The 13,218-nt window shown below is 40.3% G+C and overlaps 2 protein-coding genes across 2 annotated transcripts; both read right to left on the reverse strand.

The window, feature by feature from the left end:
• Positions 1-685: 685 nt before the first annotated feature.
• Positions 686-4,591, reverse strand: LOC112571893 (toll-like receptor 2). Its single transcript, XM_025251252.1, has one exon. It carries the CDS (start codon positions 3,818-3,820, stop codon positions 1,433-1,435), a length of 2,388 nt encoding a protein of 795 aa, XP_025107037.1. The 5' UTR covers positions 3,821-4,591; the 3' UTR covers positions 686-1,432.
• A 1,393-nt stretch (positions 4,592-5,984) lies between these two features.
• On the reverse strand, positions 5,985-12,420 carry LOC112572110. The gene is made up of 2 exons (XM_025251643.1): positions 10,196-12,420; positions 5,985-8,666 (listed from the first exon to the last, which is right to left on the reverse strand). The coding sequence occupies exons 1-2, from the start codon at positions 12,365-12,367 to the stop codon at positions 6,489-6,491; spliced, it is 4,350 nt and encodes a 1,449-aa protein (XP_025107428.1). The 5' UTR covers positions 12,368-12,420; the 3' UTR covers positions 5,985-6,488.
• Positions 12,421-13,218: the final 798 nt, after the last annotated feature.

Raw genomic sequence — 13,218 nt, forward strand, 5'->3', positions numbered from 1 at the left:
AAAGATTTGAAATGTTTACTTTGTCACTTCCGCAGACGACCTGTAAATCTACTTTTATATCTTGCTTTTGATTTATAAAGCAGCTGTTGTTTCTTTTCTCTAGAAACTGTTGAGTAAAGGAAACAATCAAAGGAAAAGATCTGAAAGTTTTAATGATCAGAAGTGATTGAGGGTGTCAAAGACAAATTTCTTTCTCTTATCGTTGACTTTGTCATCGGTCACCATGACTGTTGTGTGGGCAGTCGGGGCATGTGGGCAGTTAAGTTGTCCAGTCACAAAGGTGAATGAACCTCAGATGTCGCTTGTCTGAAGAAGCTGCAGTATTTATATGCTTAAATGAGAGGATTGTTATCTTCATTTTGTTAAGACAAAGTGACGAGCGCAGCCATTCCTGGTGAGTACATCAATGATAGGAAGAGACCACTTACAGCCTGAGTATAAAGTGACCAGTTAGTCAAAAACTTATCACACCTACATCAGACTTTACACTACATTAGATTAATCTTGAGATAGAGATATATACAATCATTTATATACAATTATATCTAAAATACTTACATAAACCTCGATAGTGAAGGGTCTTCTAGACCTCAGACCAGACATACCCATACACACATATACACACACCAGAACACATCTAACTTAAAGACAAAGGACACTCAAAAAAGAAAGTTAACTGTAAATGATCCATTCTGCCTTTCTTGAAGTTGTTTTTTATTTCTTTGCTCTGTTCTTTCTACATAACATGTAATTTATATAATTATCATTATTCATTTGCTCAAGAACTGAAGAAATTTTCTACTTAAACATTGTCATTATTATCAATAACATGAATAGCAACATATCAAGTAATTAGGTAAGAAAAATGCTTTATAGACATTTTGCATTCCAGGAGACCACAGTGAAAGATTAGAAACCACTAAAACATTTGGATAAAGGTATGAAGGAACTCTGACAGTTATCTTTTTATAAATTACCTTAAAATTCATTATATTATTTATATTATATTATTTGTTAAATAATTTTCATAACTCAGATGAATTTTGCCTTTGGTAAGATAATAATTTACAAAAATCATAACTGACTGACATTCTTTAGTCTGTCTGATATTTAAAATGGGTTTAACAAAAAAGACAACAGCTGGAAAATTACAGTATTTCCAAGTGGATATTGTCCTGTTCATTAGAAGTATTAAAGGAATTATTCATTAACTAGGCTAGCTAATTTACCTGCTTAGTATCATTATTCTTTCGTCTCTGTGGTCACAAAAGTATTGACAAAGTAAAAACAATCAAAGAGCTAGAGCAAAGCAACACCACTAAAAATTTTTCGTTGCAGAACGGTAATCTTACTTTATTTATTTTGCAATAAGAAAAAAAAAACAAAACAAAGAAAATAACAGTCTTGGCGGAAACATTCTTACTGCATTTCTTTAAGCAGATTGAGGAAGAACTTCACACAGGGCGATTTTAAGACGTCCCCAGAACGAGGCTGCAGCATCTGGCTGGTCCTGCCACTGAATGTACGTGTTGGTCTTCAGTACCGCCATCATCGCGCTCGTCAGATCACGTGACAAAATGTCCTCCAGACACACGATGATCAGATCATCGCCCTTCTCCAGAATATGGTGGAGACAGAATGCCAGCTCGAACTGACACCAGTGACTGCGAGCAAAGTTAGTGGAGAACACCATCAGAATCTTCTTGCTGTCGTTGACGCTGTCCACGATGTTGTCGACGATGTTCTTGCCTGGAATAAAGTCACGTTGATGCACACACAGCCGCAATCCCAGTCGCTGCTCCACTTCCGGCATCAGTCTCGTCTGCACCCACCGCAAGTCTTCCTCGGCGTACGACACAAAGACGTCATAGTTGTACACGTGATCCTGCAGACGTCTCTTTCTCTCGCCAGACCTGTCTCGAAATGTCTCGTACAGAACGAGACGAATGTGCCAGCGGTAGCGATACAGCGAGGATAACATCATCAGAGTAAAAGTCATAATGGCCACACTTGCTACGATGAACTTGTAAGCATCAGCACTCATCAGACAAGCCTGGTCGGGCAAGTAAAATGACATGATAGTGATGTTTTGTCTGTCAGAGCACATGTACCTGCCCTGTGAGTCAGCAAACAACGTAGGCTGCGCAAGAAGCCAGTCACGGAACCATATCAGATCACAGGAACAGGAGAAAAAATTGTTACTGATATCTAGAGATGTCAGTTTTCGCTTAGTGGACTCGCTGAATGTCAATGGGGACAATTGGCTTAATTTGTTGCGTCCCAAGTCTAGTACTTTTAAATTATTTTCATCGAATACTCCATCCGGTAGTGCACGTAAGTCATTTCCATACAGGTACAATTTCTGCAGCTTCTTCAAACTTGCAAATGTTTTGGGAGTCACTTGTGTTATGAATGAATTGCCTAGAAATAGGTATTCCAGGTTCGTTATACGCCCAAACAACTGAAAGAATCTGCTATCGTCAACATACCTGAGATTATTTTCGCTCAAACCAAGACCAGTTAATTTAGGGCAATTCATAAAACTTTCAGCATCAACAGATCCTGTATGAAAATTAATGTCATTTTTCAATAAAGTAATTCTCTCCAGTACCGTATTATTGAAGGCTCTTCTTTGTATTTCTAGCTTACGATCATACATCTCGTCTAGAAAAAGTTCTATCAATCTGGGGAACTTCTGACTGCTGAACATGTCAGTGGGATATAATGTGAAACGGTTTCGGCTTAAATCTAGAACTTGTAGACCAGGTAGGCATATATTTGCCGTGAGAGCAAACAGCAGGTTGTCGGTAATAAAAAACTTAGCTAATCGTGGGAAGAAGGATGTTCCGTTAGAGCTGCAGGTTGCTGGGAAGTCCTGTAAGGCATTATGAGAAATAACAAGTTCTTCAAGGTAAATCATAAAATCGGAGTGTACATCAGAAAGGCGATTGCTTGCAACACCGAATATTTTTAGTTTTCGTAGAGGTTTGACTGCTGTAAAGTTGAGGAATTTCAGATCATTGCCATGCCAGTACGTATACTGAAGTCGCGGTAAGGGGAATCTGTAGAAGAAATTTGTGGGTAGAGGTCCCAGTCCTCCGTGTATAATGTCAAGCCGCACTAGTGTCTTGACAAACAACACAGGTTGTAGAACCGTGTAGTTAAGTTGTTGATTATCATCCAGGAACAAATACTTCAGTCCCTTCACAATACCAAACGCTTGCGGGTGGATGTAGCGCAGTCCGTTATTCCCGAGGTCAAGGGACGTAATGTAGGTAACATTTTGGAAGAAATCTGCACTGTCGATGGTCGTCAGATTGTTGAAGGAGAAGTTCAAGAATTGAACGGTGTTTGGAAGTTTTGGAACGAATGTCAGTGCTCCATAATTCTTAGAACAGTCCGCTTCGTCACCGCTGCACTTGCACTTCTTTTCGAAACAGTAGCTGACGTTGTTATCTGTTGTCAAGACAGACAGCGATGAGTTATCGGCTGGCACATGTCGGTGAAAGGTTTCATCGTCGAGCGAAAGGCTTGTACTTCTCACCACTAGCTGAAGTACGGCACACCACACCACTAGTCGCACATCCATAGTCACTCTCGGAACAGAAATATAATGAACTGGTGTAGGCAACGCTGTCACATCACAAGATGATTGGAAAGTGTTTCCTTTGACATCATATGACACCAATGACAAAATGAGAACATTTTTACAATTGGCTTCTATTAAATTTGACACGTAGACATCACATAACGGCTTTCTAGCAAGTGCGTCTTTTTTACCAAACAATCCTCCCCTACATGTGTAACTGCCGGCAGTCATATAAGTCTGACTATGACGGATTCTAGGTCCTTCCCGCTATAAACTGAAAGTGGAGCATCCGGTCTGTCCTGTTGTCGAGTGATGAGCAGTCATCTGAACTTTTAGTAAAGCGAACATAACACTAGTCCTGTTGTTGAAATATTCAGCTGTATTCAGTCATAGTAGTTGTTAAAGACCAACCTGAACGGTTTGCGTTTTTTCATATATCAGTAGATATAGACGATATAAACTAAACTGTAAATTTGAGCCTCGAAAACACATCCGTTAATGAATTATTCGCTACGATTCGCACCTACGACCGACGAGCGCCGTAACAGTGTACTTCATCACGCTAACAGTGTACTACGTCACGTTGGTGCACCACTCACAACATTGCCTGCAGTCAACGCTAATATGAGAGAGAGAAACAGTGACAGTTCGGATTATTCGGACGCTGACAGTCTGCATGTCTCGTGGTTCTGACAAACTGTTACTTTAGCACGAGAAATGCAGACTTTCAACGTCCGAATAACCCGAACTGTCGCTGTGATTCTTGTTGAGGACTGGCAATGTTGTGAATGGTGTACCAACGTGACGTAGTACTCCATTACTGACGCTCGTTGATCGCAGGTAGGAATCAGGTACCTCAGTAACAGGATTAATTAACGGATCCGTTTTGGAAGCTGAAATTTACAGGTTATGTTTACATCTTCCATATCTGCACAAAACCGCAAACCATTCAAGTTGGTCTTTAATGTGGAGAACAATAAGTGCGAGGAATATGAAGGTGTGAGTGAGCTTGGAAAATAACATCCGTTATGTCGTCACGTGGTGTGAGACGAGATTTCCACACTTGTGTTCGTAACGTCTCTAGATATCGCACAATGGATCCTGTCATAAACATCCCGGAACTAGCTGACCTGTTTGACCTCCTCCTACTTACTACTACAACCGGTGAAGGCTGCGGTACAACGTTACAGCAAGCGTGAAAGCTGATGTGAGTGAACAAATGTCAGGTCACGTGTTGAAGTGTAGTGTTTCGTTTAAGTGTGTCGGCAAGTCGAGAGCTTCAAGTGAGCACATAACTTATTTATGACGATATTTATATGTTTTCTGAAAATTACGAGAAAACTAATAAATAATATCACATTCCTTCAGCGTTTTGAACTGAAGAAGCAAGGGTGTAGTGAGTTGTGGTAGGTCTCGTATTGTCTCGTGTACAATGATGTCTTGTGTCTGACGTCTTGTGTGCGTCATTTCTTTCACGTCATTTGAAACAGAAAAAGACGTCATGTATAAGAGAAAAGCAGTTGCTCTAAAAATAGCCGAGTGAGGGGAAAACGCAGTGGTCTTCTCCGCCATCTTTATAACTCCAGTTTTTAAATTAATGTTATTGTTGAAAATAAACTCCACTTTAAGAAATCGAATAATAGAAAGTAAGATAGAAGCCACGAAAGTTTGTTGATAAGAATTATGTTTTAACATAAAGGTACACGTGACAGTGTAAAAGTTAAAAATACATTTTTGAAACGTGTGACAAGGTTTCCATTTAGTGTTACTACATACAATTAGTTTCAGCGAGTATGCCAGACACTAAATAGTGAAATACTCTTTTTTGCTTACATAAAAAGTAACAATACAATGAACCAACACAAAAATATTACAGATACTTTTTCATCTTTAGATGATTTGGGTAATTTTCTTGTTATTTTTAGTAACTTTTCTTCTATTACCCTAAATCTTTTGTCTTTCTTTCTGTTCTTTTCGTATCATCATGTCTCTCTTTCTTTTTATCTTCATACCTTTCTTTTTTCCTTCATTCATTCTTCTTTTGTTTCTTTTGTTGTTTACTTTTGTTTTCTTCTTTCCTTCCTAGATCCTAAAAGGCAGGCGTGGCCTTACAGAGACATTTCAAACATTCATGATTTGTAGCACACAAGTGCAGCTCATAAAATCATTGACATCTTTTTACATAAGAACAGATATCTATCTAGATATCTATCAACCATGCTAGACAGATATGTTCAGGAAATATAGTAGGTGACCATCTTTCTGCGAAACGTGAATTAAAAATAGAAGAAAATATTTGGCAAGTCGTCCATTCAGTCTGTGCCAAGCCGTAGGGAGAAAACTAAACCATTTGTTTACATTATACAACCACTGTCAAAATCAAAGAAAGACAAACTGTGTTACAATTTTGTTTAATCAACATAACTATATGACAGCAAAACTATCTGTACAGTATTCCATACAATATTTTGTAACCGCAAAGTCACCTTCTCTTTATCATCACCACGAAAAAGAACAACTTCACAGTCACGTGTAAGTGCAACAGTTAGACGTGTTAGTATTTCGTCCACAGTGATTAAAGTCAAAAACTATTCATCATTTTTTTCCCAATCGGAATTGTATTTGATAAAAAGAGCTTATCATTAAAATGACGTATTTCATTTGTGTTAATCCACCTGATAATTCTTCTATGAAAAACACTTTTGATCTTGAGAAACTTATATTTATTCACAGTGACTATAAAACAAATAACAATTCTGAAGTTCACACAATAATTTCAACGTATTCCAATTTTGAAATAGATCTTACAAATGATACAGAGGTTTCTGCAGCCAGTAATACTACCAGACTGAAGAGTCAGTGATAGTAATAAGGAATTGTTAAACATTCCTTTGCATCGTTAAGCAGGATCAGGGAGAATTTCCTGCAGCGCGATTTCAAGACGTCCCCAGAACGAGGCTGCAGCATCTGGCTGGTCCTGCCACTGAATGTACGTGTTAGTCTTCAGTACCGCCATCATCACGCTCGTCAGATCACGTGACAAAATGTCCTCCAAACACACGATGATCAGGTCATCGCCCTTCTCCAGAACATGGCGGAGACAGAACGCCAGCTCAAACTGACACCAGTGACTGCGAGCAAAGTTAGTGGAGAACACCATCAGAATCTTCTTGCTGTCGTTGACGCTGTCCACGATGTTGTCGACGATGTTCTTGCCTGGAATAAAGTCACGTTGATGCACACACAGCCGCAATCCCAGTCGCTGCTCCACTTCCGGCATCAGTCTCGTCTGCACCCACCGCAAGTCTCCCTCGGCGTACGACACAAAGACGTCATAGTTGTACACCTGATCCTGCAGACGTCTCCTTCTCTCGCCAGACCTGTCTCGAAATGTCTCGTACAGAACGAGACGAATGTGCCAGCGGTAGCTGTACAGCGAGGATAACATCATCATAGTAAATGTAAGTACACACACGCTTGCAATGATGAGTTTGTATGAATCAGTACTCATCAGACAAGCTTGGTCAGGTAAGTAAAATGATACCATGGGGATGTTTTGTCTATCCGAGCACGTGTACGGCCCTCGTGAATGAGCAAATAGCGAGGGTCGTGCCACTAGCCAGTCACGGAACCACCTCAGATCACAAGAACAAGGCAACAGATTCTCACTGAGATCAAGAGATTGCAGTTGTCGTTTCGTGTGTTCGCCAAATGTCAAAGGTGATATCGCACTGAGTTTATTTTCATGCAAATCTAATAATGTCAGATTGTTTTCATCAAAAACGCCATCTGGGAGAGCCTGCAGGTTATTGTTATACAGGTAGAGTCTCTGAAGGCTTTTAAATTTTGCAAAGGTTTCGGGTGTCACGTGTGTGATAAATGAATGTCCGAGAAATAAGGCAACAAGGTGTGTCAAGTGCCCAAACAGCTGATGGAATCTTTTGTCATCCACTCCTGCAAAAACATTTCCGGTCAGCACCAAATTTCTTAACCTCGGACAACCAGCAAAGCTTTCTGGGGACACAATTTCGTCTTGAAATTTTATGGCGTTGTACATCAAAGAGAGTCTTTCTAATGAAGTATTGTTAAAGGCCTTGTTCTGTATTGCAAGCTGGTGCTGGTTCATAGACTCCACATAAATTTCCACCAAACTGGGAAAACGATGTGTACTGAACATTCCACTGTAGATTGAAGTAAAGCGGTTTCCACTCAAAGCTAGCATTTTTAACTTCGGCAAACAAATATTCCTCGTCAGTGAATACAGATTATTCTCACTAAGAAACAGGTTCATTAAACTCGGGAAATAGGATGTTCCATTAGGACTACACGTTTCTGGAAAGGTTTGAACCGCATTTTTAGGAAGAAATAATTTTTTAAGTCTGGGCATGAAATCGCTTTTCACACCCGAAATCAAATTGCTACCAACTTTAATATTTTCCAGGTTCACCAAAGGTCTGAGAACTGAAAAGTTCAGGAATGTCAGGTAATTTTGATTCCAGGAGATACACTGAAGGCGATGCATGGGAAATCTGTGGAAGAGATCCGGGGGAGGAGATGCTAATGAGCCATGTTTCAAGTCCAGTCTCTCTAGGGTGCGGGTCGTGAACACAGGCTGAAGATCCGGGTAGTCAAGATGGTCATTGTAGTCTAAGAACAAACTGCGCAGTCGCCGGAGCACAGAAAACACTTGAGGGTGAATGTATCGCAGTCCGTTGTCACCGAGGTCTAGAAACTCGATGTTCGTGACATTTTCAAAAAAGTCTTCCCTGTCGATGCTTGTCAGGTTGTTGTATGAAAAAATCAAAAATCTGATACTGTCTGGGAGTTTGGGCACAAACTTCAGGTTCCCGTAGTTTCGAGAACAGTCCGCTTTGTCACCGGCGCACTTACACTTTTCCTCGAAACAGTCGTGCCACCCAGTTGTTGGCAAGGACAACCGGGTGTTGCAGGCAACGTACGTTGTTTCTTGGTCTTGGTTTTCACTGTTGTACAAGGTACAGTCAACACTCATCGCCAGGGACATCAGAAAAGCGAACCACGAGAACAGTATCGCATCCATTGGTTGTGTGACAGGTGTCTGGACTCGAGCTGTTTAACTCATAAACAGAAATAGAAGCCTGGGCTTTGTAATGAGTGTTGATGAAGAGGAGAGAAAGGATACACGGCGCACCCGGCAAAGTTCTAAACAAGATTTGAAGAAAACACAAAGAGCAGTCAGTGCACGATACACAAATCGTGACAATGCTTTCCTCGTCATAGGACTGGGAATGTTAATGAACACAGAGGGGGGCCCGGTAGTGTGGTGGTCAAAACACTCGCTTGTCACTACTGCAGTGAGCGGCTCGGGGTTCAGATCTCGTCTCGGGACACGATGTATGTGACACCTGTCCACAGGCCTGGGTGTCCTGGGCTTTCTCCGCGTACTCCAGCTTCCTCCCCACTCTTTCTCCCCCGATAGTGCGAAATCGCCGCAGGGTGAAAGCACTTTCCTACTAAACCAACCAATCAACATCATGAACAGAGGGCAAAAAAGTTGACTGTGCCCTCCAGATCCATAACTGGCATCAGGAAGTCATGCGGAAAAGTAGAGGCAATATCATGAAAAAAATCAAGGATGATGGAAGAGAAGGTTTTGAATTTGAAACAGGTTTGTGATTTTTGAGTGAAACAATTCATGAGGTAAAAGAGTGCTTTGTTTATGATCAAAACAATGCATATACATATTGTGAGTTGTAAACACCATGACTTATGAAGATTAGTACAGTCATGAACATCAAGAATAAAAAGGATAGATATTATTCTGAGAACACAAAGACTGACGAGGCTAAATACAATCACGAGGAAGATTCCTTGAGATTGAAACTCCTCTTTCAGTTTGCAATCCCCAGCTCTTTACAAAATTTAATTCACAATATTTAGTTCCTCTTGACAAGTGCGGACCGAGAGAACACGACAAATGATAACCAAGATTACATAACTAGTCTACATAACGGTTATGTTATATGCTATCTATAAAGAATCAAATAATCTTACATATTCAGTAACAGCATGCAACAAGCAACACGTAAAAATAATGTATAAGATGACAGAAGTGCAAAAACATTGACATTTAACTGTCATCCGGTAACGAGAATAGCAAAATTTTTATTTTCAGGATGATATCAGAGAAACAGTTCCTTAAAGTCTGTACACAAACAGCACGAAATTGGCTTTAGTGAGGCCGTCAGCCATTCAGACACACGAAGGAATGTTAGTCCTTTTCTCTAGATCATGGGTGGGGCACTTAATTTTGAGACGGTGCTGTGAATTACTTCCTGTTATTATAATTGTAGCTGTAATCCGCCAGCTGTCAACAAAAAGATGCTACCTAGTTGTAGTACTCGTTTCTTCATAACACATTTGTATATCAATTCAAGCAAGGGTAAAAAAATTAGCATTAACCTAGTTAGCTTTTCAAAAATGTATAAAAGTAAGTAACAGCATGCACCGATTAATATCACAACTAGCAGCATAGAAAATAAGAGCAGCTGATTGAAATAAGAGCTGAGGATAAAGACTTAAATGCGAAAGTAAAAGCTAAGAGAATATGTCAGGAAAAACTTAAACAGGTTCTTCCAGAACACGAAGGGAAAGTATTTCTTGCAGCGCAAGTTGAAGACGTCTCCAGAACGAGGACACGCCTTGAGGATGGTCTGGCCACTGAATGTAGGTGTTCGTTTTTAACATCGCCATCATAATGCTAGTCAGGTCACGTGACAAAATGTCCTCCAAACACACGACGATCAGATCATCGCCCTTTTCCAGAGCATGACGGAGACAGAACGCCAGCTCGAACTGACACCAGTGACTGCGAGCAAAGTTAGTGGAGAACACCATCAGAATCTTTTTGCTGTCGTTGACGCTGTCCACGATGTTGTCGACGATGTTCTTACCCGCAAGGAAGTCACGTTGATGCACACACAGCCGCAATCCCAGTCGCTGCTCCACTTCCGGCATCAGTCTCGTCTGCACCCACCGCAAGTCTCCCTCGGCGTACGACACAAAGACGTCATAGTTGTACACCTGATCCTGCAGACGTCTCCTTCTCTCGCCAGACCTGTTTCGAAATGTCTCGTACAGAACGAGACGAATGTGCCAGCGGTAGCGGTACAGTGAAGCCAATATTGTTAGATTGAAGATAACCATACCTACACAAACTACTATCAACTTGTAGGCATCAGAACTCATCAGACAAGCCTGATCAGGAAGGTGAAACGACAGGATAGTGAAATTCTCTTTGTCAGAGCAGTTATAACTGCCCTTTGATGCAGCGATTAACGATGGTTTTGTTACCAACCAGTCACGAAGCCAAATCAGGTCACAAGTACACGAGAAAAGATTGTCGCTAATATCAAGATTCTTCAGTTTGCGCAGAGTAGACTCACTAAATGTCAAGGGCGATATCTCTCTCAATTTGTTCCTGCTCAGTTTTAAATCTCTTAAATTGTTTTTATCAAATACACCATCTGGAAGAGCGCTCAAGTCATTATCATAAAGATACAATGTTCGCAGCTTCTTGAAACTAGCAAATGTTTTCGGCGTCACTTGTAAAATCGACGACTTCCCGAGGAACAAGGATTTTAAATTTCTCAAATTACCAAACAGCTGAAGAAATCGTTCATCGTCCACTCCTCTGAATTCGTTGTCGTTCAAACCCAGATACGTTAGCACTGGACAACCCTCAAAACTTTCTGCATGAACTCTGTCTTTTTGAAAACTTATCTCGTTTTTCATCATTGTAATAATCGACAGCAAAGTATGATTAAAAGCTCTTCTTTGTATTTCCGGTTGACCCGTGATCATTGAATCTAAATGAAGTTCAACCAAACTAGGAAAATGCTGGTTGCTGAACATGTCAGTGTAAAATACTGTGAAGCGGTTCTTACCTAACACTAGACTTGATAGGTTAGGTAAGCATATCTTCTGAGTGAGAGAAGAAAGCCTGTTGTCGTAGAGAATCAGCTTCTCTAATCGCGGGAAGTAGGCTGCTTCTTGAGGACCGCAGGTTGTTGGAAATTCCGATATGTCGTTACCAGCAAGCAGTAGTTGTTTAAGATTAGGCATGTAATCGGGCTGTACTCTAGAAAGTTTATTCCAAGAAAGTCCGAGTGTTGTCAGGTTCCTTAAAGGCTTGAAATCTGTAAAGTTTAAGAATCTCATGTCATTTTCGTGCCACATAATGCAACGAAGGTTTGGCGAGGACGATGTGTGGAAGAAATCAGTAGGTAGAGGCCCTAGTGATCCGTGTTTAAAGTTAATCCACTGTAGTGTGTTGACGGAGAAAACAGGCTGAATATCCGAATAGCAGAGCTCATCATTGTAATCTAAGAGTAAGTCTTTCAATTGACTGAAAACACTGAAGGCTTGAGGGTGAATATACCGAAGTTTGTTATTCCTCATGTCAAGATACAGAATATTGGTGACGTTGTGGAAGAATTCTGCCCTGTCGACTGCCGTCAGGTTGTTAAAAGAAAGGTCTAAGAATCTTATCTCGTCCGGTAGTTCTGGAATGAAGGTGAGTTTTCCATAATTCCGAGAACAATCGGCTCTAGGGCCGCTGCATTTACATTTGTCCTCGAAACAGTAAAAGTAGTTCTTTTTCGTCATTGGAGAAGACAGCCATCTTTTGCAAAGTTTGGAAGCTAAACGAAAGATCTTGTTATTGTCCTGCCCAAAGCAATTAGCGCTGGTCACCACTAACATCCATATTACAAACTTTGAAAAGACACGCAGATCCATTGTTTATGTTGACTGCAATCAAAGTGCTGGGTACATGAGAAGTAATTGCACAGATAGTTCTGCTTCTTTAGCTGGCTGGTTGTGAACTGGATAGAAGCACAGTGAGAAACCATAGAGAAGGGATCCACAGAAACAGAAACAGGAAGGGACTCATTAGGTTGTAGGCACTGATTCTTTGTCTGACTCTCGTAAGAACGAGGAAGACCACAGCGCTGGTAATAATACAAATAATTGATTAAATAACAAAGTTCCTCATTGTGCATATTATTTCTACACTTTTTTTGACACAGATATCTATGATAAAATGAAGAAAACCTCCATCATTGAGCTCGTCGACGTAGATAAATATATTTTCTACTAAAATACTGTAATTGGTGTTTCTTTGTTATTACTCTTTATGTTAAGTTCTTTTCAAACAATCCTGTAAGATATACAACAGTAATAAAAATAAAAATTAGCACTACGTGATTAAACGGTCTGATGTACAAAAAGCGCCCTTCATGAGACGGATAAATGTTTCTGTAGGACTGTGGAAACCATCATTGTCTTTTTACGTATCAAGTATAAGGAAAGAAAAAGTCGATTTGCTAGTGTGACTGTATTTCTGTGAAGAAAGTTTCGTTGCACACAAAGTACATTTCACATGACTAGCACTCAAAATCCTTCGGTCAGCATGTAAAATCTTGAATTTTCGTTTTCCTTGCCACCATTTAAAGGCATTATACGGAAACTTTCGTGTTTTTTAGTCGAATTTTCAGACCCGTAAGATGTGGATCACAATTTAAGCTGAGAAATTTCTTGCATATATTCCGTTTTGTTTCTTTACTTTTTCTTTTATATTTTTCCTCTTG

Source organism: Pomacea canaliculata, linkage group LG9 (genome assembly GCF_003073045.1).
Source record: "Pomacea canaliculata isolate SZHN2017 linkage group LG9, ASM307304v1, whole genome shotgun sequence".
In the NCBI taxonomy this organism is placed as follows: Eukaryota; Metazoa; Mollusca; class Gastropoda; order Architaenioglossa; family Ampullariidae; genus Pomacea; species Pomacea canaliculata.

Bases quoted from the DNA above. Each gene is read 5' to 3' on its own strand.
- LOC112571893 (XM_025251252.1), bottom strand. From the start codon at position 3,820: ATGACTGCCGGCAGTTACACATGTAGGGGAGGATTGTTTGGTAAAAAA.
- LOC112572110 (XM_025251643.1), bottom strand. From the start codon at position 12,367: ATGGATCTGCGTGTCTTTTCAAAGTTTGTAATATGGATGTTAGTGGTG. The intron at 8,667-10,195 runs GTTTAAGTTTTT...GCTCGAGTCCAG, and splicing joins TTCGTGTTCTGGAAGAACCT to ACACCTGTCACACAACCAAT.